The following is a 27,244-nucleotide window of genomic DNA, read 5'->3' on the forward strand; positions in this document are numbered from 1 at the left end:
CCTTTTTAATTCATACTAGCATCTACATAATGGTTATTGAATACTCCACAATATATTAAGTCTAGATGTTATGGTACATGCATACAATCCAGGCTGTATGAGAACCCACAATCACCAATACACATGAATGAAAAAAGCTATGAAACTGTGTACAGCTGTATAGATACTTGTCTCAGCTTCAATATAGCAAGAAGCTCATTTTATATAATCTCTAGCAATGTATTTACATTTGTGGAAACCCCTCCCCCACCCCGAGGATTTGAAACACTGCGCTTCAAACGCGAACATTTTCATAAGACTGATCTGGCTTTTGCGTTCCTTCCAAAGCGGTTCTGGCATCAAACCAACTTGCAGCTGAGGGAAGCTTGTACATTGCAAAAAGAATGTCTAGTCAAAACCAGTCTCATGAAAACAGTTAAACCATGTTTTTATTTTCTTTGACAGTTAAAATCAGTAACATTGCCGGAAGAAATTAGTGTTGCTTTTTGTTTTTTTTTTTGCCTTTTTTTTTTCCTGTTATCATCCAAACTGTGTTATTCTCTTTCACAGAAAGAACTTAGATACTGGGACACGAGTACAATTACAGCAAGTCTAAGGGTGTGCTACTCAAAACAAACAAAAAAAAAAACTTTATAAGAGACATTCAAGTACAGTAAGATTTGCTTAGAAATACAAAACTACATGAGAAAGCATTAAAATCATTTTTTTCCCATTTTCGTTTTTCTTTTTTAAAAAGCAGAAGTGCTAGGTCACATTTTAGCATACATATACCAGCCCAGCGGTTGCCAGGGTAGCAGTCTGGCTGCATCTGCTTCCTGTTCAGGAACACCCCTGGTGGGGGACTATGGCTCCGCTTGTTTCTGTACAAAGCTGCAGTTTCACTTTTCCCATCTCGTCACCCCTGCTGGATTTAGGGGGGAGGAGGGGGGGGGGGGGTCTCAGAGGCAGTTCCCCTCTCCAAAAAGAAAAAGCCACCTTCCTGCGTTTTTCCAAATCCTGAGTCAACGTGTTAGTACTACTCTCTGCCGTTTGCCTGTTAACCCTTTGTCCGAATGTTGCAGGAACAGAAAAGAAAGCACCGTGTCCACCGACAGCTGAGCAGTGTTTTTTCTTAAATAGATAAAGGGGTCTCCATTCAGCTTGGGAGCAACTTGAATTGTCCAAGTTTTTTTCTCTCCTTTTATTTATTTATTTTTTTTTAGTCTAAACGTTTATTTCTAGTTTTCCTCCACATTTCTTACTCGTGGAGTCTCTGGGTTCGGGGAGGCAGCAGCTCAGTTATGCTGAAGCGTGTTGGACTCTATAGGAGGGGCAGAGTCGTACAGAGTGTCCGTATCATGAGTCGGCTCTCCCGCCAGCGTGCAAGGGTTTGACAACGTCCCAGCGCCGCAGTCACAGAAAAACCTAGGGGAGGGGGGCAGCATGTTACACATGTACTCTACGAACTCAAAGAATGGGTAATGTAACTCCTGCTGTAATGACGCATCATCCTGTCCTATCCAGGCACCCCCCCACACACCCCTGTACGAACCTGTCATGCCGTATGAACTCTACATCATGCCCCTGGTGGCACTTCTTGATGCAGTTCACACAGATGGCATTTCGGTCTGTGGTGTTACAGGTGTGACACCTGTGGAAGACGTTAGCGAAAGGTCAGGGTCGTGTTTGTCGAAGCGCTGATGCGCGAGGCCTGTAGTGGTGACCGTTACCTGTAGAAATCGTGCATTGGGTAGCTGGTATAACTGGAAATCTTGTACAGGCATTGACCTCTGCTTACAGCCTTTTCAATGGCATCTTGATTGTTAAGTATTTTGTTATCTGGGGAGTGATTAGAGCAGACTATAAACATACGGAAACGGCTTGCGGTCCTTCCTCAGTGCTAAGATGCCAGCCATGTGGATTCACACAGTGGCTTTTGCTCATTCGTCTCTCTACCTTTCATCGTAACATTGACGCCAGATGCCAGAAACAGCCCTCCAAAGCGGTTGTTGAAGATCTGATTGCCTTCTAGGGTCGCTGTGGCATGATTCGTGATCTCGATTCCTGAGTCAGAAAAGATTAATGTACGTTTGAGATTGCATCACACTATTATTTTCTTACATATTATACACGCATGACCTCTACAAAGGGACACCTTGCATCAGTGACAGTCTCTCCCTCCTCTCCATTTTCTTCATCTCTACTCACCTGCGGCAAAGCCATCAAATATTCGGTTCTTGCGCAGTACTGGGTGGCTGTTGGTACTAATGAGAACGCCCGCCTGGGCATTCCTGAAAATGTCGTTCTCTTCCAACAGCCCTACAGACAAACAACACAGCAGGGTTGTTGTCACTGTTCAGCTCCAGCAGATGGCGCCCTGTTGAGCCATTAGTGCTAGGACAGTGTTTTCTCCCTCTACCAGTTCTGCCAAGCTGATGTAATCCAATATTGCAGCTTTATTTTTGCTTTTACAATTCAACTCACCAGCATTATACTCTGATGCTTAATGTTTTTCTGTGTTTGACAAAACCAAGGTAAAAGGATAGGAAATAGTAAGCTCTTCCAAAACTAGAAATTTCACATTGTGCTGACAGGTAAACAAGTAAACACCATTTTTAATGGGGACAAATTATGGGAGGGTGCACCCTTGCAGTTCTTAGAGAATGCTGGCAAAATGTCTGGAATTGCTATCAAACTGCACTCATGTTTATCCATTTTGTTGACTGAGAGATCACAGTTCTATGAAAACTGGCAAGTTCAGATAATGAGCTTTAAAAAGAACCAATCTTGTTGGTGTTGCACCACGAAGAAGACTGGATGTCTGGAATGAGACCTGGAGATCCATATTTAAAACTATGGGGGGTTTTGCATGCCATCTACAGAATCATTTCTTCTAAATGGCGAGTCCGCATGTACCTCGTCCTCCATTGAATATACAGATCCCACCATCTCTGCCATCGTGAATTTTGTTCCTGCGTAGTGTGGGGTTGCTGTCGGTCTTTATCCACACTCCTGCCATGGCATTGTCAAAGATCTCATTGTCCTCAATGAAGCCCAATCCTGTGAGAGAAGTGCCAGACAGATTAGATAGTTCCTTTATTTTTTAGCTACAGTGTAGCTTGTGAGACACTTTGGACAGTCACCATAAGGAGGCACTGTGGAGCACGATGCTGGACAACAGGGCTCTTACAACCCATTTGTTAAGCCAGTAAATGGCAATTGTGGTTTCACACAATAGGACCTTCTTTGTTCTCCGTAAGTCTCCTGTTATGCAAATAAGCTACAGGATGTGAGATGCAGTCCAGGGTCATGGACAAACTCCTTACCAGAGTTGTATACCAAGATGCCTCCATTCTGCCCCCCCCAGATCTTGTTCCTTCTGATCTTGGGGTTGCTACCAGTCCTATATAAAACCAAAGGACCAATAAGCTCCATGCAGGAAATAACTTGAGAATATATTGTTTGCAGGTATTTACAGTTCATCTCAGTTTGCTGTCCCACATACACGGCTGGGTAGACCTAATAAAAGCATACATTCCTTACTTTGCAAAACATAGAAAGAATGTGTGTGTTGTCTTTTATCTGGGGGCTAGCCAATCAAAGCGCGTTCAGAATGGGGATTCCTCCTATCAGACACTGCCGGTGCTCTGCCTGATGCTACAGTGTTTGGTGCTGGTGCCGAGTCTGACTCCAAACTGATAGCTGACTCACCTTATCTGGACTCCAGAGTACATGTGATTGTAGATGTCATTATCCTCTAGAACTCCATGACCGTTGTCATAGAAATACACCCCAACCTGTTTAACAGATTCAGCTACAGTTTCCATGGGACAATATACTTTATACATTTACATTCAGACTATCAGGGTAAATCATGGCACTAATGGTAGCGTTGAGAGTCTTCGCCTTCACACCTGTTTGCCGCTGTGGATCCGGTTCCTCCTCAGGACGGGCGTGCTTCCTGTCGTTACCCACACCCCCGCCAGGGTGTTGCTGTACACCTCATTTTCCTCAATCACCCCCTGGCCCTTTTCATGCTGGATGGGGTGAGGAAAACTAGTTAGCTTTCTGTCCACATTCAGTCCCCTGATTTTTTGCTAGTCACCCTCTTTGACAGCTTTGACAAGTTTTTTTCTCTGTGATCCAAGTGTTTGCCATATGGGAGACTGCTCCAAGCCACCTACAAGGGGGTGTATGTGTGTGTGTGTGTGTATGTGTCTCTCTGTCTGTGTGTCGGTCTGTCTGTCTGTTCACTTAGGGTATACAGTATCATTGCAAGTACATTGCAAAAAAACTGCCCTCCTATAATTTTATGTTTTTCTGTTGGTTGGGAGTGGAATTAAGATTAATTTACTATATTAAAAGGCATTATCTGCAGAGTGTGTGTGTGTGTGTGTGTGTGTGTGTGTGTGTGTGTGTCAAACATCCCCACAATGTGATAAAACCTGTTGCTTTTTGGCTTGTAGGGACATTTTTAGGTCAATGTAATATAAAACTCAGTTTCATAAAAAAAAATCTGTGAGTGCAATCAAAGAATTAAAATAGCCAAGTCTTGTATTTGATTGGTTACCTATGGTTAAGGTCAGGGCTGGGTTAAGGATAGGGTTATCATACTTAGGGTTAGGGTTATGCCCATAGAAATGAATGGAAAGTCCCCACAATAACGGGAATATATAAACTGCGCATGTGTATGTGTGTGGGTGTGAGAGAGAGCAAGAGAGAGGCCGGCTTGCTCACCACATAGATTCCCCCATGCTGTCCATCATGGATCTTGTTGTGGCGGACGATGGGGCAGCTGTTGGTCCGGATCTGGATGCCCGCCAGGGCATTGCCGTATATATCATTGCTTTCAATGAGACCCCTTCCATCACCAAATATGTACACACCGCCTTGGTTGCCGTTGAAGATGGCATTTCCTCTGAATTTGGGAAATGGATGAGAGACACTGAAGCTCAAGCTGACATTGCACAGGAGGTAAAAATAAACATACTAAAAAAAAACATAAAAACATCACTCGTATGCACACTTAAGATATGTGAATTTCTTACAGAACTGCGTTCAACAGTCATTTAAACTTGATATTAAGTGATGCCACAACACCGCAAGCCAGATGAATAACAAGGTGCAAATCTGCCAACAGTACAGATTTTTTAGGATACCAGCAATGTTGCAAGCAAGAAGGCCGCGTATTTCAGAAAAGCTGCGCCCTGTTCTGCCACATCTACCAACCTAATGGTGGGGTCGCTGTTGGACGTGATCCACACGCCAGCAAAATTGTTTGCATAGATCTTGTTTTCGATGAACTGGCCACGGCCCTTCTCGTGCACGTAAATGCCCCCCGTCTGGCCATGGTGGATCTCGCAGCGCACCACCGTCGGGTTGGCATACGCCTTAACCTCGAAACCTGCTATGCGGTTCCTGTGGATGTTGCAGCTTTCAAAATAGCCCTGTGGGGGGAGACAGAGAGCCATATTTTAAAAGAAAGGCGTCGTATGCAAATGGCAATGCAGATAATACATACAGCGACAGTTTAAAAATACAACCTTTACATGGTACCACTCTTAATACAACAGGGACAGCTGTACAAGTTTGCTCAGACAAAATTTTAGAGGAAAAAGACGAGCTGAACTGTAAACCCACTACTGGCACTGTTGTGCAGTGAAGAAACGCAGCCTGCCCTTACACATTCCGAAACAGTAGGAGAAATCTGTTTAAAGGAGTTTACCATGCCATGGTCAAAGGTGAAAACCCCCACATCTCTGCCGTGGTGGATGTGATTCCGTCTGATGATGGGGTTGCCATGGTTTTTCACCCAGATGCCAGCTAGTGCATTGTTGGAGATCTCATTGTCTTCATATATGCCCTGAAAACGGTGGAACAAAGGAGACACCAGGGTTCAAGCAAAGCATCAAACAGAGAATACTGTTTGCATGTTCAAACAGGGCCCTACACCGGTACAGGATATGGTCATAACCCTTAGCTTTTGCACTGGTTCTCTCCAGGGGTTAAAACAGATATTTACCTGCGCATGGTCCGTAATGTACAGGCCCACGTTTTCACAGTCGCTGATGTTGCAATGCTTGATAGTTGGGCACGCCCCTTGACCGCTAACACAGACCGCTGAACCCACTGCAGTGGCAGGACAAAGCATGACCAATCAGGTGCTGTGACACATCCCAGAGAAAGGCGAAACGGGACCAGTAACATGGCGGGCACCAATCAGGGCTCGCAAAGCCAGAGGCTCACCTGTGCAGGTGCTGCGGATGATGCAGTGGTCAATGATAGGGCTGCAGTTCACTGTGATCTCCAGGCAGTGGTGGGCATTGTGGTGCTGGGCAGACTTGTCATCCGGGTTGAACTAAAGAGGAAGGTCATTAGTGTCAGAGTTGTGACAGCAACCAGGTTACATGTAAATAGTTAAAGGTACTGATGTAACAGGGTTACAAAGATGGTTCTTCCTGTTTTCCAGTAATTGAGGCTAAAGGCCTGTGCACACCAAGTCCAAACTTTTCGTATGCTTTAAAAAAAAAAAAAACCTGTCATCTGATAAAAATGGTTGCGCACAAAAACCTCGCAGATGTGTTTTATTATTCTATTACTGCGAAAATTCGCAATATGAGACAAATAGTCTCGTCAAGCAGTGAGGATGATTTCGTTGTCCTTTCTCTTCATCTGAACTGGGAAAAAGAGAGAAAATATGGGGTCCATCCAATACTGAGAATCAGTAAAGAGCAGGGAGAATTAAATCTGCTGATAAGAAAACTACGGAATTATCCCGATCGTTTTAAGCTGCATTTCAAAATGTCAGTGGAAAGAGACATAATTAGTGGGGCAAAGACTGAACAGACGAAATTATTTTTGTACCTCAAATACATTTCATGCAGCACATGAATAAATTTTTTTTGCTTGCGTTTCCATATTTCTGCATCGGATAGTTTGATTGATAATCAATATACTTTTGTCCGATATTGCCGGTGTGCTGGGGAAACTTAGCCGAATACATTACATTGTTTTTTTATTCTGTGAAACCGAAAGATTGATCTCCTGGCCACATTTAATAATGAAATTTGTCGCATGTCCCATTTTGATTGCAATCCCCCTGATAACTAACAAACTTGTCCATCCTCTGTTGTTTTGGGGTGGCGGTGTAGACTCCAATTACATGTGACAGTCCATGAACTTGTAACCAGGAACAGAATACAGAGAAGTTGTTCAGAAATTTTCGGTGTGAAACTGCTAACAATATTGGAGCCACAGTCAGGTGACACAGGTCACCAACGTCCACAATCCAGTTCTGTACGTGATCGGCAGATATATTCAGATATTCAGCCTCAAAAGGTTGCAATTATATATACAAGATCATGATCAACAGATTTTGACGGATGCGGAAAAGCACAGAAAATCGAACTTGTTCCAAACAACTTTGAAGGAGTTTGTGTAAACATGATTGACATGAAGGGAGTATTTATAAGTGTGAAAATTTTGGATGAAAAATACAGACTTGGCGTGCAATGGCCTTTAGCCTGGGTAGGGGGTGGGGGTTACAGGAGCCTAGGATCATACCCTGATGGTCATGTATCCCACATAAGCATCCTCTGATCCTTCCATGAACACAAATGTGGAGTCCCTCGTGTTCTCGATGATCACTTTGTCTGCCACCTTCCCCGGCGCTGTGTAAGACAGATAGCTGGAAGTTAGGGCAGTGCCGCCATTTGTAAAAATGAAGCTGAGTACAGGAGCTGCTGGCATGTGGGAGGTATTCAGCCGGTCAGTGGGGGGGGGGGGGCACACTTACCTGCACCAATCATCGTAATTGGCGATTCAATGTAGATCCACTCGTCAGTGTAGATGTGTGCGGTGTGGACAAAAATTAGACCATCGAAGTGGGCCTCTTGGACTCCACTCAGGGCGTCTTCAATGGTATCATAGTACTGGAGGAGGGGGGGGTTTAGTACACAAAAGGCATTTATTTAAAACATACACAATACAGACCTTTAACTCTAGCAACAATCACTGGAAAAAATTTTGACTAATGGCATTTTTCCCATGGCATACATGAACTAAGCCGTACCAAGGCTGTAATGCCAAGAGAGACTAGTTACAGCGAGGCTCCAGCTCACTTTGGTTTTAAAATGCACAAGGATCAGATCGCTAAAGGCATTGTTGGGTATGGAGAGCGACAGCGACATAAAGCCGAAGAGACGCTTATTTTCTGTTTACACAGAGTATATCATGATTCACTACATGCATTTTCTTTTACTGTGTGCTAAATAACGCTAGCAGGTCTATGAGCAACGGCATCTTACAGTAGCATCAAACAGTATCAGAATTAGCATTCGCTTGCGGGAATTCGCATTTAGCTCATCAGCCGTTCTATAGTGCTGTTTAAAATACTGTCACTTCTGCTACGATGTGGCTAAATGCGTTCATGGAAAACCTTGCGTTCCCTATAATCCCGTACTAAAACACACATATCCAGAAATGAGGTTAGAGGAATGCAATTGCAAAAAGTTAGTAACTTAGGCCAAACTAAATGAATTAAATACCAGTGGCCAATAACGTAATTATCCATCCATCCATTTTCCAAACTGCTTATCCTACTGGGTCGCGGGGGGTCCGGAGCCTATCCTGGAAGCAATGGGCACGAGGTAGGGAACAACCCAGGATGGGGAGCCAGCCCATCGCAGGTCACACTCACACACCATTCACTCTCACATGCACACCTACGGGCAATTTAGCAACTCCAATTAGCCTCAGCATGTTTTTGGACTGTGGGGGGAAACCGGAGTACCCAGAGGAAACCCCAGGACGACATGGGGAGAACAAAAAATTATACATTAATTATTTCATAAATATATCTCCTATGGGTCTTAGGAGTCTCGTAAGAATTGCCTAGTAACTTGAACTGAACATGCTGAACCTGCTGACTTGTCAATTGCCGAGAGTCGAGAGTAATGAGTCACAGCCACCATGCGGCCAGGTATGCATGCAGCTCTCGTACAGCGGATTATGTTATGGGTGGGGGGGGGGGTGGGGGTACCATGCGCCAGGCATGCATGCAGCACTCGTACAGCGGATTATGTTATGGGTGGGGGGGTACCATGCGCCAGGTATGCATGCAGCGCTCGTACAGCGGGTTATGGTATGTGGGGGGGCACTGAAGGCAACAAGGCTACAGACAGTCTATGAAACACAAACATAAGTGACTTAAAAAAGGTTGCTGTGTGTTTTTATATGATGATTTGCCAAATAGTTTCAGATTTTTTTGAATCTTAATACTTTAACCTGTCAAATGCATGGATGTACAGAAAGTTCAGTTCTTTTACGTTCGAAAACCAGTGTGACTGATTCACTGAAAAAGAACTTTGTTCATCACTACTGTTCACTTGAATAGCTGTTCTTGTGTGTAAGTCGTGTTTCTAGCTAAGACCATGTCGTGTTGGAGTTTGCGTGGTGCTTTTCTCTCAGACTGAAAACTGCGCAAATACAAATGCGATTCAACATTGTATTGGACTTGGGTACTAATATATCAATTTGCAAACCCCACATTCTATTTACAAGGTAATTAAATTGTTACATACATGTTAATGCATGTGTGTGAGAGTACAGACTTTGAAACTGGAAATTCAAAGTTCGCAACCCTGTGACTTGGCTCTCTGAATTTGTAAAACAAAGGGAAAGGGACACACACCTCTCTGCTGTGGTACGTCGCAACACATGCGCGTGTGCAAAGTATGTGACTTTGCCGGGGAAGTACTAACGTTTCTGCATGCGCAGAGTGGATATGCAAGTGTTGCGTTTGTGCAGAGAAGTATGAACCAGCCTTTACTGTGTGATATCACGCATTGCAGCAGGACTGACTGCATATGCATTTTAAATCAGAAATTATTATAATGTAATTTATTAATGCATCATAAACATCTCCTATAGGTCTTAAGAGTCTCACAAGTATTGCCTAATAACCGTGTCGACCAAACATGCAGAATTTGCTGACTTGTCGATTGCTGAGTTTGGAGCCAGCGAGTCACAGCCACCATGCGGCCGTGCATGCACAACGGATTATAGCATGCATGGGGGCACTGAAAGCAACATGGCTACAATTAGTAAACAGGGCCATGTCAGCATGGGGTACGGCTCACATAGCTAACAATGTAAAGCCATTGGTTTGTGGTTCGGCTTGGGTACGGCTCGGTTCTTAATGGCAGTGGAAAAGCACCACAAGTCTCTTAATGGAAACAACATTACAAAGCATAAAATTATTTGTATACTTTGCTCAGTATCCTGCAAAAAGAGACATGAAGAATGCATCGTTTTACCAGCATGTTCTCCCTTCCTTTGTATCTGGCAGGATTACTGTAGAAATGCTCTGCAAACCCAGGCTTCACATGTGCTCCCTTGTACTGCAAGTGATACAAAATCCAAATCAGGAGACGCAAGCAGGATCCAGTTTTACAGACATATACAGCGGAGGAATAGAAGATTTGGATGCCAGTAGAGAGCCACCAGCTAACCACATCATCAAGTGGAAGATCAGTTTAGCTTATGCACACTTACTAGCTGCTGGAAACTCTCCTTCCATGGATTTGGTTGCTCATACTCCTCGGGATTGATCTGGTAGAACTTCCCAGGCTCAGGGTGCATCATGGGATGTGTGTACTCAAATACTTCCATGTAAAGCCTCTTCCTGCAGAGTCACACAGGGATGGTTTGTGATCAAACTGTATGAATCACCCTGGGAAACACTTCTCGCCTTCTCTTTCAAGAATTCCTTCAAGGGTTCTTAATCTCTGAAGAATAATCTTGTAAGATTAGAGGTAAGGGGGAACTTGCGCTCTCAAAGCAGATCACACTGCAAAGTGGTGGGGGGTCTTACCAGAGGATAGGGTCATTGGCGAGCTCGCTGAAGCGCTTGCACACACAGGCAGCACGGCAGAGATCCTGCTCTAGCAAGTAGGAGAAGATCTTCAGCACCACCTCGTCTGGAAGCTTCTCCTGGAGGTATTGTTCAGCTGGGGCAGCTGGATGGAAGAGAGGGAGACTTCCTATTCATTCCCACACCAATTTAGACTTTTTTTTTTTAAACAGAACAACTTACAATTTTTCCAGATTATATGCAGAAGCTCCCCAGGTTACGATGGTCCTGTCACGATATTTAGACTTTATGATATGTATTCCCATTCTATTCTGTTTTCACTTTCAGTACATTTTTCAATAAATTAGATGAGATATTCACCACTTTATTATAAAATACGCCTTGTGTTAATGATTTTGCCCAATTGTAGGCTAATATAAGTTTAAGGTAGCATGTGTAAGGTAGACTAGGCTAGGCTATGATGTTCGTTAGGTTGGGTGTACTGTATTAAAATGCATTTTCCCCTTACAATATTTTCACCCTACGATAAATTTATCGGAATGTAACTCCACTGTAACTCGGGGAACATCTATAGTTGCATTTTTTTTCCAACAGAGGTAACTCCCACTGTCTTATTCAAGATTCCACACCCACATCTCAACCCTTTGGTTAAGACCCATTTACCTGGCAGGTCTTGGGATTTCCCTGATACTCTGGCACGTTTGGCACGATGGCCGAAGTTTTCTGTTGCGGACGTGGAGGCTCCCTGTAGAGGGTATCCCAGAGGCCACATTTATAGAAATGAACACCGTGCAGTCATGACAGCCGCTAAAGCTAACAATCGACTGAGCTTTAGGTCAGCCGCTGGCCACACACTGGCAAAAGTAATATTTCAGCATGTGTTTGCAAGATGAATCGCACCGTATTTAACACATTTCATGAAGTCTTTAAAGTAATATATTCATTATGGGCAAGAGTAACGTGACCATTACAAGTAGGCGCCCAAAAAGTCATTGATAAAAACGGCTGCGGAAATCATGCTGACCGGATAGCTCAGGTGTAGCTAGCTACCCAGATATGAGCTGTGATTTACAGAGGCAGAGTAGGGGCTACCGGGAGACTGAAGGTCCCATCCACTCCATCCACCCAGAAGTGGGACAGGAGGGCATTAAAGGTGGATGCCAGCAGAGTTGATGCAAAAGACCGTTCGTTATCAATCATTACAGCTACACCAATCGAAATAGCAGACGCAGGAATCGGCATGTAAGTATGAACTGCTGCATCAAAGCCCTGCAAGTCTGTTTCGTGTGCCACTCTTACCTCCATGCTGGTCTTGGTTGGACACGCGGTTCTCTTGGGTAACAGAGACTTTCTGCGGAGTTGGTATGGACTGTTCTGAGCTCCTGGGCCTGATTCTTCTGCAACCATATCTGCAGGAACATCCTCATCTGGGGAGGGTAAAACATATATATTATACATCACATAGAGAGGCCATGATAAGAGATATATGATAAGTGATATATGAGGTCAACATGATATGCTCGTTTCTTGGTGAACATCCCCGTTTTTCCTTAGGTCATGCTAAATTTTGCCTCCCTCTAGCTGTCATTGTCATATTTACAAAGACCAAGCACCCCCTACCCCAAGGCTGCACACCCCTAATCATCTACTTAACCCTACACTATATAGTTAAACCCCAACCAAAGCTAGACACTAGGGGGCGCGCTGACGTGATGAGGCTGAACGTTGTCTGAACTCAGCCACTTTAATAGGTCTACAATGGCAGGATTTTTCCTTCGCCGTGGTTGATACTAAGAGTGGACTTGACAGTTTAGCTTCTTGCCAAGCATCACCATGACCCTACATTGGATAAGCAGCTATAGAGAATGGAAGGAGGGGTACCAGTTCCGAGGTCTGCTAGGACTGAGGCAAATCCAGACTGCCGTGCACATTTCAAAAGGTTTTTGCGCCAGAGAAATACAAGCCATTAGTCTAAATTAAACTGTTTACAGCATTGCAGCATTTAAGACTCTCGAGGTAGTTTTAAAAATGACACAGTCTTGGCTGACTTCTTCCTCAGATCTGACGTGGGGGGAGGCTGTTTTTGGTCAGTACTGCAAACCGAACCAATGTGGCAAATCTATTACGGCTGTGGTTCCTTCATGTCTGGATTGGACACTGATCTTCTAAGCATGTCTCCTCCACTTGAGTGTATACTACTCATATATATGCGTGCGCACACACACACACACACACAGTCCTTTTACAGCACTTAATGAAAAACATTGTTCTGTATGCCTCTCACTGACAAACACAATGTCAGAAGAGTCCTGTGGAAGACATTCTCGCCTTTCACTTAGTCATGGTTTATCAGGCCTTAATAAGACAATCATCCTAAATCTAACCATTCAGAGCACAGCTCGTTATACATCAACAGTGGAAAAGACGAGTCTAGTTTTTGTTTTTTTTTAACTGTTACTTGAAAATAACTTTCATTCAAATCTGCAGATCTCACACAGTAGCCTGAGAGGGATGACAGTCTATGCAATGAGCCAAAGAACAAGCGGGTTAAGGAGGGTTGTGGGCAGGCAGAGGCTGCGTGAGACACTCTGGGTGTGACACTCAAACCGTCCCACTACCACAAAGTGCCCTTGCCAAAACACATGATGACATTAGTGCTGGTCAAAATCTCTCATTCCACTGCAATATCGGGGCCCTGTGATCAGTTTACCTGTGATGTAACTACTGTACAGTCCATGCACTGAGCCAAAGAACAAGCGGCTTAGAGAAGGCTGTGTAAGGTTCTCCGTTAAATGTGCCTGGTGCCATTAAACTGATGAGTGTAGGTCTGCTCGGTTAGGAAGGAATCATTTTAAATAGGCCAAACCCATTCTGCTTCCTTCTACATTTAAAGAGACTGTGTGCTTCTCGCCTACCTGGATCCAGCACATGGTAGGGCCCCCGCATTGATGTTTTGCTAGCTGAGGCTACCTGCCATCCACAGTCAGGTATCACACATTCCTGGATTTTATAATCAAGGTGCTCTAGTGTGACAGCTGAACAAAAGAATGTTTGCAGCATCTCAACGGATTTGCCTGGTGTTTCCCAACGTGGTCCTCCAGGACCCAGGGTTGGTCCCTGTTTTTGCTCCTTCCAGGCAACCTGCCAGACAATCCACATTTCTGCTCCCTCCCAGCACCCGGTAGAGCAAAAAACGTGGGCTGTCTGTGAGTCCCCAAGGACCAGATTGGGAAACACTGCATTAGACATCTTGTAGTTCGAAGAGTGAGCAATCACTGAGCGTATCATGTATAAGGTGCGGGGAGAATTTAATTCCAAATTGTGGCTGGGAGTCTCGGCATGGAGTGTGAGCGCTGCAATGTACACTCGGCTACAGCCGTGGGAGCTAACAGCAGGCGGAATCAGCCGTCATGCGGACCTGTGACAGCATGCGGACGCAGCCAGAGCCGAGAGCCCCCTGTCAAACGGCCGTGTTTCATAGCCCTTGCAGACGGGCGAAGAGCACCTGAAGTTAAACATGGTGACAGGCTCCGTCACCCTTATTAACATTCTTGTAAATGTTGGCTTAACTCCTCTTTGCTGTTCTAGATGGGTAGGATTTTTTTTAAATGACAAGAACTGAGCAATGCTTCAGTCTGGTTTAAAGACAGATGGCAAATTTATTTATTTATTTTCACAGTGACAGTATTTATACCTAGAAAATTATGGTAAATAAAATCTTGTCAAAATGCCCAGATAGTTGGCCAGCATGTGTTTTTTTCTGTATTTATGCAGTAAAAGTGCCAGCCAGGCTATATAAAAAAAAAAGTGCTCAAGGGGCTAGCTAGCCAGAAGATATTACTAGCTCTTTTCCTCTGGCCTGACTGAGGTGCATGACAGGGCCGCTACCTAACAACTGGTCAGTGTTCTTACACTTTGCAGGGCATTTCTAAAGCCAAACTCTCATTCCGTACACTCCACAGAAACTAAATAAAATATCGTCGTGAGATATCCGCCTTTGTGTTTCCATTTCCGTATCTCAAGCGGCGCTAAATGACAGAATTCGGAAGGTGCCCCACATTTGGCGGCATGGCCCCGCTGACGCTAAGCAGACTCCTCCATGCGACTTGTTTGCTTAACAGACACCTCTATCCAGGGCAGCTACAACTGCTCACAGTTCTACATTTTGAAATGTCTGTAGCCCATTTAATCAACTACAGCTGAAGAGATCGAGAGTAAGGGCCAGTGGTGTGCAGAAACGACTATGCCACTACTGCCTCCGCACTAGACAGCACCTCACCCATTAACAATATGGACTGACAGCATCCAAATTACTACAGGTCCTCTACAGCTACGCATCGTGTGGCCGACCTCATTCATTCACTCCTGGATTAGTGATTTGCACCAAGATGACGACATACTGGATGAAGTTATCAAGATGACAACATAAATGCAACGGTCTGGGAAAGAGACGATCTTTGCGGCAGCAGTTTGGTTTCAAAATCCATATTTCCTGCATGGATGAGCGGTAGCTACTTGCACACTAGAGCCTGCCAGCCACGCATCTGTGTGGAGGAGCTGGACAGGCTGAGTGCATTACTTTAACAGTCCCAGGCAGCATCGCGCTGCGTGGACAGTTCAGATGTCAGCCGGCTCCCTTTCAAGATGGCATGCAGAAAAATTGTAAACATACTGTAAGGCCGTGCTGCAAAAGGAAAGCAAGCAGACAGCACCTCGATCAAAGGGACGCGCGTGTGTAGGCTGGCCATAAGCGGAGCCAGGGAGGTTGGCATGCAGCCCAACACGACCCGCTGCCGTTCTGGCTCACTGGCACTGCCGGCGGCCACATGAAACCCACCCACCCCCAACCATCACCACCATTACCAGCTCCCGCCCTGAAAACTGACATGCCGCCCACGTGTCCAAACGTGGCCAGCTGGAGGCCGGACATCCTCAGCTTTGAAAGAACACACCTTGTTGACACAAAGGCCACAATGAACACACCTGTGTGATGCAACAGATCCAAGGAACAATGGCGAGAGCAAACAGATTCCATTCAGCGCTATACCGTCGTCATCGTTCAGTCACGGATAGGTGAGGCCTTTAATGCCGCTAATTACTTGTCAGGCAGACAAGTTTATAATTCAGTCTGCCGCTTTGCGGAACAGTCTCAGACAGGCATGAGACGCCCTGTGTTGTTAACATATTACGCTCTTCGGTCCAAACAGATGCGCTCCAGGGACCCAGCACACACTCTCACTACATTTTGGCGATTTACCTCGACATTAAGTTAGCTGGAGGAGGCTAGTTTAAGCCTGTCTGACACTCTCCTCTTTGATACTCACAGTCGTCGTTATTCGCACTTATGTGCAGCACATTTCTCCCTCTGACATTTATTGCTTTGGTTGTGTTTGTGCTCGAGTTCCTAAAGAGCGTAAACACATGGTATTCCAGGGAACGAAATGAACACAGAAGGGGATCTGGGATAGTTTAGCGGTGGGGTGGGGTTGGAGGAGGGGGGGTGGATCAAGATACTGGGCAGAGATTTAAAGCTGCAACACATCTGGACCTAATAACGTCTGGCAAGTGCAGCAGTACTGAGAAGCCACAAGCTGTTAGATGTTCTAATTATCTCGTCGGCACAGGAGTAAAGAGCTGCGGCAGGGTCGATACACATTGGATCGGTGCAGAACAGGAGAATCTATCAGGAAACAAAGATCTCTTGTGCCAAATGTTCCACAGAACAGGCTCATCCAGAACAGGGAAATTTGGCCATAATATATAATGGCATTTCTCAGTCCTGTAATAACACTGCGTTTGATATCAGGGGAATCACCATTTGAGTGTGTGTGTGTGGTCCGAAACCATTTGCAATTCTTTAATATTTCAACATTTTGAAAAATTGAAAAGTTAACTGAAGCTGAATTCTGAGAAAGCAAACATTTTGTAGTAGAAACGTGTAAAGAGGATGTTTGGAAGAGGGCCACCGCGAACGGCTTAATCAGATCCCAAACTGCATGCCGGGGGAAAATTCAGTGTATCTGTAACAGATTCTGAGGGTGATGGATTTTTACGTCTGCTGCAGAACGGCGAGCCAAGCCTCAAAAAGAGAAACCGAGGGAAATCCCACAGGCTACATTTACAAGTCCAGCCGCGATATGAGAAAACCTCAATCCCATCATCCTTTGCTGGTTCAAAGCGCATCAACATTAAAGGACACCTACAGTTGCTCTTGAAAATAAAAAAAATGACCAAAGGAGAGGGAAAAAAAAACATTTCCATAACAGACTTAAATAAGAAAAGGATAGATGGTGCAATTTCAATATTTTATGTAATGTATATATCAATAAATAATAGTAGCTAGATATTCTAACAGCAGCATGCCGCTTGAATCCAAAAGCGTGTCGCCGAGTCTTTGGACGGGAGATGCCGTTATGTACTTAGACCAGGGTACTTAGAGAGATTAACTCCAGTAATAAAACCACTCTGCTGTGAAAATGATAAATTATACAAGTTGTTCTCAGATAAAAACATGCAACTAAACAACAGCAGACTCGCCTTAACCAGAAAGCGTGGTGGCGAATCAGAGCGACGAGATACCATGGATGGCTATTGGTGGATAATGTCCTGCTAACTGCCACAGCTGTTTGCTTGCTGCCGTTCTAACTTACATGGGACACTCGTGTGCTCGCAGGAAATGCCACGGGTTGTGCCGGACACCGCCACACACACACACACACACACGCACCTGATACCGTGCACTGGCATGGAGGCCAGCGGTAAACTCGGGAGCTGAGAGAGGAGCGATCGACATCATTAAGCCTTATAACCCAATCGATGAGCACTCTGGATGTTGCAAATTACACGTGCATTTATAAACGGGCACTGTTTGGGAATCTAGCCCACAGACTTTACAAGCACTGACAAATCGCCGCTCAGATTCCCTCGGGTTTACAGTTGGGTCACACGACACAGCCTTCAGTTTGCATCACATGAGAAATCAACCAGCAACCTTAGGCGTTCAGGCGGGACTCCAGCGGCACATGCAAGCAGCAATGCGGAGGCACTGCGTCAGCACATGGGCAACACTGGTCGCTTGCATTCATGGCCCAATGGCCCGGCGATGGCGAGCCTGCAGCTTGTTGCACATTCTACGTCTCCATATATCCATACACTTACTACTGAAGCCCTTTAACCAGAATATCTAGATGTGGCAGCCCAGATTTCAACTCCGCTGCCGTGGAAACGCATGTTACAAGCAAAAAACCTGCTGGCACCTCTAACAGTGATACTTCCAATATTAAAGCTTGTTGATTCAGCTGGGACAGCCCCCCCTCCTCCAGTGCTGCTGGCATCCTTCAGTTTTGTCTTTTGTTAACAGTGAAATCTCAGCTTTGTATGAATTATATTTCATTTTCCCCAAACCATTTGCAGCATCATATGCGGTGTAGCGCTTTAAAAATAAAGCACTGTGTTCACCATCGTCATATGGGCATATTAGACAATGAAATTAAAGTGAGACTTTCCAATCTGTCTGTTGGCTTTTACCCAAGTGACTAATACCGAACAGATTTTTTTTTTTTTAAATTTAGTCCTGACCACATTGCCTGTAGTAAAACCTTTGTGTAATGAGAGTAATTTGGATCTATGTTTGTATTCTTCTTTACCAGTGCTTTTACACAAAGCTGCTCGAAATTTTACCCTTTTTTTAAAGGATTCTTCAGTATCTTGCTCAAGGCGACAGTACCAGAGTATGTTGTGTAACTCAGGCAGGCAGCGCCAAGGGTAAAAAGCCTGCAGTTAACCACAGTGCTGTCTGCTGCTTCAGCTGCTCCTGCGTCCTACCTGTCTTTCAGGTGCTATTTTTACAAGTGTTACTGCCGTCTTTATCGTCTTCGCCGTTAACGCCGTACTTCTGAAATAGCTTTAAATGCAGCCCTAATAACTTAGCGGTGGTGTAGCTCTGGTGTATACTGATCGGTGCCATGAAGTCGAGACAGGCCTCACGTCGCATCACGTTTTGAAATTTCTTCAAGTCAAAACAGTGACGCTACACGTTATATAATAATTATGTAATAATTCTAAAGGTTACCTAGGTATGAGAAAGAACAAGGGATGAAAATATAAATGCGGTGTTTTCTTCCATTACAGCTAAGAGAAACTGTAAATGCTCGAAGAGGCATAATTCTTCATCTAGCTACAAAAGGGAGGCTGCCCTCCCCAGAGGCAGGGCAGAATTAACGGCAAAGACAGTGGAGTTTAGGTGGCAAGCCCTTTCAGACTCAGATTACAGTGGACAGTAGAGATGCACGTTTTACCTGGGAGGTGGTGCGAGCCCGTGGTGGCTGGTCTGCAACCGCACTGTGTGCCTGCGGTATCTCGGCAGCGGCTGTGCCTCGCCAATGGGCTGTTGCTCTGGTAGCCGGGGACTCCCCCAGGCTACCGGGCCTGTAACCACCACAAACACTGGGGATACCTGGCCAACTGCTGCAAAGCCAGGGCATCCTACTGCAGGCTGCCCTTGCACGAAACCCACCTGAGCTTATAGCAATTACTGCAAGCTTTTGCAATCCTGAGTACAGTACATTTTCCAAAGAGTTTTATACATGGATTAAATACAAGCCCGTAAACAGAGAAAGCCTACTATATGAACTGCTATAAGAGCAGGAACCTAACAGCACAAACCATCCAATATAAAGTACAGGATGCACTAGCCCATAATACATAATTGCCAAAATACAGGCAACTTCAGTACCTCAGATCAGCTCTGCAATATACAGCTCATGGCTGGGGTCTGTTACACAGCCTCACGCCCCCATAGGGGTCAGTGGGGCTAAGCAGTCATCTTCTCCATCGTAACAGCCAGCAGCAGAAGCATTCATACTTGCTCTGAGGAGGAGGACGTAGATCTACTTTTGGACGAGGGGCTCCGGCCCATTTAACGGTCCGTTTAAAGTGAAAGGTCTGGGTACGATGCGGGGAGACTTTCCACTTCTCTGTCAGGATCACAGCCCGCACTACATCAGCACACTTCAAAACAAACACAGGAGGAATATGAAGAAGTACAGAAGAAAACGACAGGAGTAAAGAGCAAGTATAAGATAAATTGACCACTCCAGCCTTCATTCTTCTTCTGGAGTTGAGGCCAACGGAGTGCAGGAAGAATGAGCGTTCCCTTCCCGGCAAAAAAGAAAAAACTGCAGCCTACACAAAATAGTATTTTAGGTGAGATCATCTGATCTGTTTTGTTTTAAAAACCTTCCTAATGTTTAAAGAGAAGCTGACTATACACATCACCCTTGAAAACTGGGCATTGTCCTGAATGTCCAACACAGCCTGTGAAATACACATTTCAATAAACAAGGCAAGCTACTTCTGAAATTGAGTCAAAGGCAAGATTCGTCTCAATAAACGCTTTACTTATTGCTCTGTTGGTTTCATTCAATCACAGCCAACCCTGAACTAGACAGTAATGGAGTCTCAGGGAAACAAATGGCATATTACTAGTGAATGGAGCACTTCCTTTCACAGCTCAGACTGCTTAGCTTCTCAGTGAGGAATATGTGTAGTACGGTGCACAGATTCCAGTACATCCCCATACGTTTGAGAATCAGGGCCCCTAACGTCTGCATCACAGAGACAAGACGTGACCTAGCCACTGACAAAGCAGAGAGAACCAAACATAGGCGTGCCAATGTTTCAAAATTTATTTCAACCAGTCCACTGTCTTATTCTAAAAAGCATGTTCCTGTGTCGGCGACAAGTGAGAAATGAGAGGTTTGAAGAAGAGACACTGATGAGACTGGGGGAAAAAATTAAAGCAAGAGAAGAAGCAGACATGCATACTAACAAGAGGGAGGAAGAGATAAGTGAGAGTGTTGGTGTCATGTTGCAAAATATCACAGTCATGTCATTTGTGAAGCTCTGGGGTCACAGGGTAAGGATGTGGACATCCAGTAGAAGCAGGAGATGTAGCAAATGGACCATCAACAGGTCCTGCACTTGACGCCTACTTCAGTTGCTTCCGAATCTCTATGCCGTTCAAGATGTTGGAGCCATTCAGCGACTCCACGACCGGCACTTTGACAAATCGATCAATCCAAGTCTCTTTAGAGCAGCGTTACTGCAGTGTTAAACTGCATGGAGGCTTAGGATCACCCTTGCGCCACAATACCCAAACCGGGTACACCATGAGTCCCTACTGCACAGAGGTGCATGCTGACGGTTAGCTACTCACTAAAACAAGCCTAATTTTCATGCAAATCAGCCTTGGGAAAAAACACGCAATCCAGGGCTCATTTGCATGGTACTCCAGAGCAGCTCAAACAGCTGTGTGTACTTGGCACCGTAGATCACACCACAGCTTCACCTGGATCACAGGAAGCTTGTTTACCTGCCACTGGCTGGCACAGCCTGCCTCGCTTCCTGGTCCCTTGGGTTCCACAAGTTTCCCTACATAGAGATCTGATTCAGCAAGACTGAACACATGATTTCCTAAATCAAAAGTCCAAGCATGCCTCAATGGCACAGAGCAAGACTCAACGTCCCTGTTTCCAATCCTGTGCATATCCCAAAAGCTATCCTAGGTGAGGTACACATCTGTTCCCAAAACGGACACACAAAAAAAACACCGACTACAGCTCTCCCCAATCAACTGGTGACTAAACCAAGCAATGCAACCCATCCATCCTAAATAATAAACAGACTAAGTCCCAAAGAAACATTTCTTTGAATGTTGTTGAAGTATCTTACAAAGGCTCATCGACAATGAGAATCGCTGCTCGTTCAACATGCACTGCATCTGAAGAATGCTTTAGACAGTGTCTCGAGTGAATGGAACCCCACACATCGCCACTGGAACACCAGCAGATGAAAGAGTGGATCACCGAGCACAACAGTACTTTGAAATTGTAAAATATGCAAACTTGAGCAAATGAGTCACTGCATCATGAGTCTGCTGATGAAAAGGCAGAAAAACCTTGCTCTCACCAAGAAACAAAAAAAATACTGACACTTTGCAAAGTTTTCTGCTGGCGGGATGGTTCATGTTTTATAGCTTTATGCAAACCGCCATATAGCTAGAAATTCTTACTGTACGTTGCGCCTCACCGAATGACACACATCAGAGCCATTCCAATAACTGCTCCTACGCTACCTTCTTTCCTTAATAATTCGCTATATGAAACCTGTGAAATGTATGTGGCCTGTCAGTCAAATAGAGATGCTTAGGTCGTTTGTTTTCTTCTTCCATAGCCCAGGAATCTGAATTGGTCCATCTAGTACATTCTGACCCAATCAATTTAGCAGGTGATCAATGTCATTGATAAAGTTCATGCACATGGGATCTGACAAACAGCATGAGCTGCAACACGAGTGCCCCACAGTTACGATCATGTTCTACTTTTGACAGTTCCCCTGTCCCAAAGATGGAATCATCTAGCAGGGTGTCTATTAGCTCACAGCTGCAGCTGATCTTGCCGTTGCTTTCAATTCATGACACACTGGTTGTGCAGAAAATAAGGCAAGACGGGCTGTGTGAGGGCCACCTGACTCACCACCTTCACATTGCTAACAGACATATCTGTTCAGCAGCCAGGAGTTTAGATGACATTGACCCCTCAGACCAGCACCACATGGTATGATGTGTGTACATGGTGCTGGGACAGTTTTTTTCCCCCAACAAAATGGCTTTAGTTACACTAAGGTTTTCCCCAGGCACCGTTAACCATGATGGCAGAAGAAACCTTCTTAACAGATGACAAAGATCTGAGGCTCCGAGTTGTGGGCACTGCTGGATTCATTTCACCTTTTAACTTCAAATAAAAACTTAATGCTGTCACTCCAATGATACCATTGTCCCAGCAATACCAACTAAGTCCAGCAGAGAGCCTAGTTTATAAAGTACTGGAGGAGGCTGTACATTGTACTGTGGCAGACAGTGTGAATATTTTAACAGCTTAAGAGTTTGAGAGTCCAGCATTGAATGCTCCTCAAATCATCCTTAATCAAGTCATTGTACATCAAATATTTTTAATTGGTACCATTGAAAACCGGAGGAGAAACCCAATAAACATAAAGGCTGATTCCTGGACCAAAATTACACTGAAAATTTCAGTGTGTGAATCAGTCGTCGGTTCCAGATTTTGGGTTTTACCAGAAGCTTTCAGGCAGACCCAACATAACTATGCTGATAATCACACAGTAGGTCCAGGCTTCCAGAAGTGAAGTCACATGAACAAGGGAGACCTTTTGTGGTGCTTCTCACACCATGCCAGATGAAAGGTCCTCTCATTGCCCCCACTGACAGAGGGGTGCAGGTTATTGCCCCCAATTTAAATTCCTGCCAACATTAAAGTGATTCATATGAAACATAACAGGGATATCTAAAGTGGCTCTTTCAGGACAGCAGTTCAATATTCCTCATTCAGTTTCTTCTTCACTAATGAACCTTACCATACACTACTGCTAAGTTACCCACTGCTACCCATTATTGTAATGTAAATAACTAATAATAAAATCCACAGCCCCCCATCATTCATTATGCATGACCATTCTATCTTATTTTCTTTGAGAGGACAACAGTCATACCTTAGGAAGACAAGACATAAAGTGCACAGCTAAAACCACATATTTGAAAGTCTAAATGTAAAATTACGTTTTGCTTAATTCCCATAACTGTATGCTTCATTTCTGAACTGGCAGACGCGGGTGCTCTTGTCTGGTAAGCAGCCATAAATCCACGCAACCCTGTCTCGGTGCCACTAGCCCAAGCATGGCCTCTGCCGTCAATAAACAAATCAATAATACACCACCTAGCAAGACAAAAGGTCCAAGCGATAGACCCTCTCCTCTCTCTGCCCTTCCCATATAAACAGGAGCATGTTCAAAGTCTACTCACAATTCAATAGGCAAAAATGTCTAATTCTCCACATGGGACCTTTCTAATCCACATGTAAATTAAAGCCGAATGCTTTAATGTACATTATCGAAAAGAAACGATAGTGGAGGTGATGGTCCATGGACTCAAACCTAGATATTCGCAAGCACCCATGCAAAATAATATTCAGCTGATAAGCGGGGGTGGCCTGAGCGACAACAACCCACCCTAAACTATAGAACCTGACAGCGATTATCAAATCAAACTCATTATATAACCCGTGTATAAGGAAAGGGTTTACCTTTGCTATAAACATGGTGTCACCAGGCCATCGCCTTAACTGCAGAGGGTTTAATCTGACAGGTCACTGCACTTTTCTGCACTGGGAACACCAGTGCAACAAGCACATTCCTGGAGATAAGGTTCCCCTCTAAACGTAACCTTAGCAAAATTGTCATAGCTCACATACAGCTGCAAGGCAAAATACTGTCAGACGTCCTTAATGTAAGTTCCTTAATGTGGCTCCAAAGCCACAACCCCTTTCATTTCCAAGCAAATAGTTCAAAAATAGAATAGCCAAAGCCTTAAAATTGGTTTCTTAAGATATTACATACTGATGATTTTTCCTTAACCAGTTTGGACAGACGAATTCAAGTATTTTCTTTAGATCGGAGTCACCTCCGACACGAAAAACGTGTTTCCTTTTTACACGTTTCCAAAAACAATCACAGATTTATGACTCAAATCAGCCCAGATGCTTCCTTAATTACGCCCCACTCACAGCTGATTACCAGCTTACAGTGACTGCCCAGGACACCTGTAACTCGGCACAAAGCATGTTTTAGTTGGAAACGGGGGGGGGAGGGTTCCGGGTTACAGAGTACCTCTAAATACCTTTGTGTTTAATTTAAGGGGGACCGAATGAACAAAGCTGTCAAGGGGCTGATCACCTGGGCCCCACCATAATAAACTGTTCGTTCGTTTTTTCATTTGGCATTATATAAAACTGCTACGGTGCTATGGCCGTCCCCTCGCATTTTCTGCGCTGCTTTGGGGGACAAAGGTGCCAGATTGACCACCGCAGATGCCGATCGGCGGCTGGGCGAAGGCCCGGCGCAGCACAGTTTCACCGCAGCGGCCCCGGGGCACACGTACGCGTACACGTAGGAACACAAGCCCACTCTCACGGACAACGCATTCACTGCTCACTGGTTATTTAAAGGGCCCGATTCCTCATTTTTATACCTAGATATTTTAAATACAGACTTCTCCACGCCTAATACAGCTGGAGGCTTAACTGCGTAGCCAGGCGAACTGGCTCGAGTGAGAAATCTGTTTAAAGGCAAGATCTGCCCATTTGGCGCAACTGCAAACCGGTGTATTTTGTATATATCTATATACCCAATGTAGCTGTCATTTAAAATGCGTCAACGTCCCGGAAAATGTCTCCTAAACACCCGAAAGGTTAGCTTGTTGGCCAGCTACCCCACAGTCATTAGCTCCTATCCTGAAAATGGCAGCCTGGTGAGCAGAAAAAAACACAACGTAGCCTAGCTAAACAGCCAGCCTGCTACGCTACTTAACCCTTACCGCGGAGCTAGCTGGCTAATAATCGCAAATCGCTATATAGGCAGATGGATCAATCTGTCTGAATAGTATGCTTGTTTATGAAAGACACAGTTTATCACCATGTAACAAATCCTCCCCCCACCCAAAAGAAGTCTCGTTCGGCGGGGATTAGGGAAGCAAAGCGGGCGGAACAAAGCGCGGCCTGCCCGTCCGGCTAGTCGACGGGAAGCCGCGGCGTTTCCTAGGATACCAAAGCCGATCGTGGGAGCGGATCGCTGGACGCGTTCAAACCAGGGCTGCCATCAGTGGCACTCCCTACGCAGACAATCGAGACGTCCCGGAGCTTTCTAAAAGGCATTTTTATGTCTCACGCGCGTTATAATTGCATTTCTTACCTCTCTCTTGGTTGTTCCTCTCTGGCTGCACCGGGCGCGGCCTCGACACTCGCCTGGGTCTTCTGTTGGTTGCTCTGACGGAGTTCATTTGGGGAGTTTATTACCTAAAAGAAAATACCGAACCCTTCCCTCTAATACAGACCGAGTTGTAACATTCAGATCAAAACGAGAAATCCATTAATGTCCTACTGTACAACGCTCTTGGCGAGGCGGCTACGGATGATATATATATGTATATATATATTTAATCGGTTTTTATTTATATTTTTTCTTAATGTTCCCCCCCAGTTCTCCGCTCTTTCAGCTCCGTCTCTCTAGCAGGAGGAGCCATTTACTCACAGGGACACACACAAAAAAAGACACACGGAAAACCCCCCAACCAATCACCTTCTCCGTCTCATACCTTTTAGTCGCGGTACCAAATAGAAATGTCCGTATTAAACGACGTCCCAGTCTTGACTTGCATGCCGGAGAGTGGAAATAAAAAAAAAGGAAAAAAAAAATATATATATATATATATATATATTAACATACAAAAGGGGAAAATGAGAGAAGTACTGTAAGCTCGATTTTTACGGTTGCAGTCTTGGGTATGTGAACCTGAAATGTTGTTCTCGTTGTCACTGACAACATTACGTGGACGCGCCTGCCTGTGACACCAGAACGAATCCACTGGTGCATCATGGAATAACAATGGGCACATTATTGCCCCTCTCTGTCAGGCATGCTGAAGAGGTTTTCAAATATGTATTTTGAATTTGCTGGAAAATGGACTAGTAGTACCTCGCAAAAATGAAAGAACTTGCCACATACGTTAAGTGGTTTTTCAGGTCTTACAGTGAAAATTAAACAATGTGTTATTTTTAGAAATATCTATTTAAAAACGAATTATTATCACATACAGTAATACAGATGGGTGTTTCTTAAAAGAATAATTACGAAAGTATTATTAATTTGGTGTGATATCAGTCGGTTTTATTTTAATGATTACACTAAAGAGAATTGGTCCTTCTGTGGTTTGCACAATATATCGTGGGAAATCGTCACTTTAAAGCACAAAACATAAAACCGTTGACTTAATAAAGAAAAGAATTCCCATTGTTTTCTTTTTTGCCCGTTTATAATTTAAGACATAATAATAAAAATATAATTAAGACAAAAGGAAAACATACTGCTTTTAGTTATTACTTAGATCACAATATTCAGAGCTGTCTTGTGGTCTTATTTTAGTTCCTCTGTGGGTTAATCCCTTGCAGTATCTTACTATCTGTATTGTTCTCTAAGAGGCTCCCCAAAGCCCAGTTGGGGACTGTAAGATTAAGATTCCACAGATGGTGAGGAGCTGTTTCAGGCAGTGTAATCCCTATTCAGTACCAAATACTGTGTACAGCACATTAATTCACTTTAATAAGTGACTCCAGGGTGTTGTCAAAGACTCCAGCGTGTGCTGGGTTTAAGTTTCCAACAAAAAACAGCATTTGTGATTGCAAGTTGGGGTGGGTTCAGCCTTGTTAGTCAGACAGTCCCTTTTCTGACAATGCAAAGGATTGGCTTTTGTGAAGCACCCACTTT

The 27,244-nt window shown here is 44.5% G+C and overlaps 1 protein-coding gene across 1 annotated transcript; it reads right to left on the minus strand.

The window, feature by feature from the left end:
* Window positions 1–482: 482 nt before the first annotated feature.
* LOC125726405 (F-box only protein 11) lies at window positions 483–26,012 on the minus strand. Its single transcript, XM_049002741.1, has 22 exons — window positions 25,673–26,012; window positions 12,152–12,279; window positions 11,516–11,597; window positions 10,853–10,997; window positions 10,534–10,663; window positions 10,296–10,379; window positions 7,775–7,910; window positions 7,543–7,649; window positions 6,226–6,337; window positions 6,002–6,108; window positions 5,705–5,842; window positions 5,209–5,426; window positions 4,717–4,897; window positions 3,894–4,016; window positions 3,691–3,776; window positions 3,306–3,382; window positions 2,896–3,039; window positions 2,188–2,298; window positions 1,936–2,043; window positions 1,710–1,818; window positions 1,532–1,630; window positions 483–1,404 (listed from the first exon to the last, which is right to left on the minus strand). The coding sequence occupies exons 1-22, from the start codon at window positions 25,758–25,760 to the stop codon at window positions 1,275–1,277; spliced, it is 2,643 nt and encodes an 880-aa protein (XP_048858698.1). The 5' UTR covers window positions 25,761–26,012; the 3' UTR covers window positions 483–1,274.
* Between the last annotated feature and the right edge of the window lie 1,232 nt (window positions 26,013–27,244).

Source organism: Brienomyrus brachyistius, unplaced genomic scaffold (genome assembly GCF_023856365.1).
Source record: "Brienomyrus brachyistius isolate T26 unplaced genomic scaffold, BBRACH_0.4 scaffold71, whole genome shotgun sequence".
NCBI classification, from domain to species: Eukaryota; Metazoa; Chordata; class Actinopteri; order Osteoglossiformes; family Mormyridae; genus Brienomyrus; species Brienomyrus brachyistius.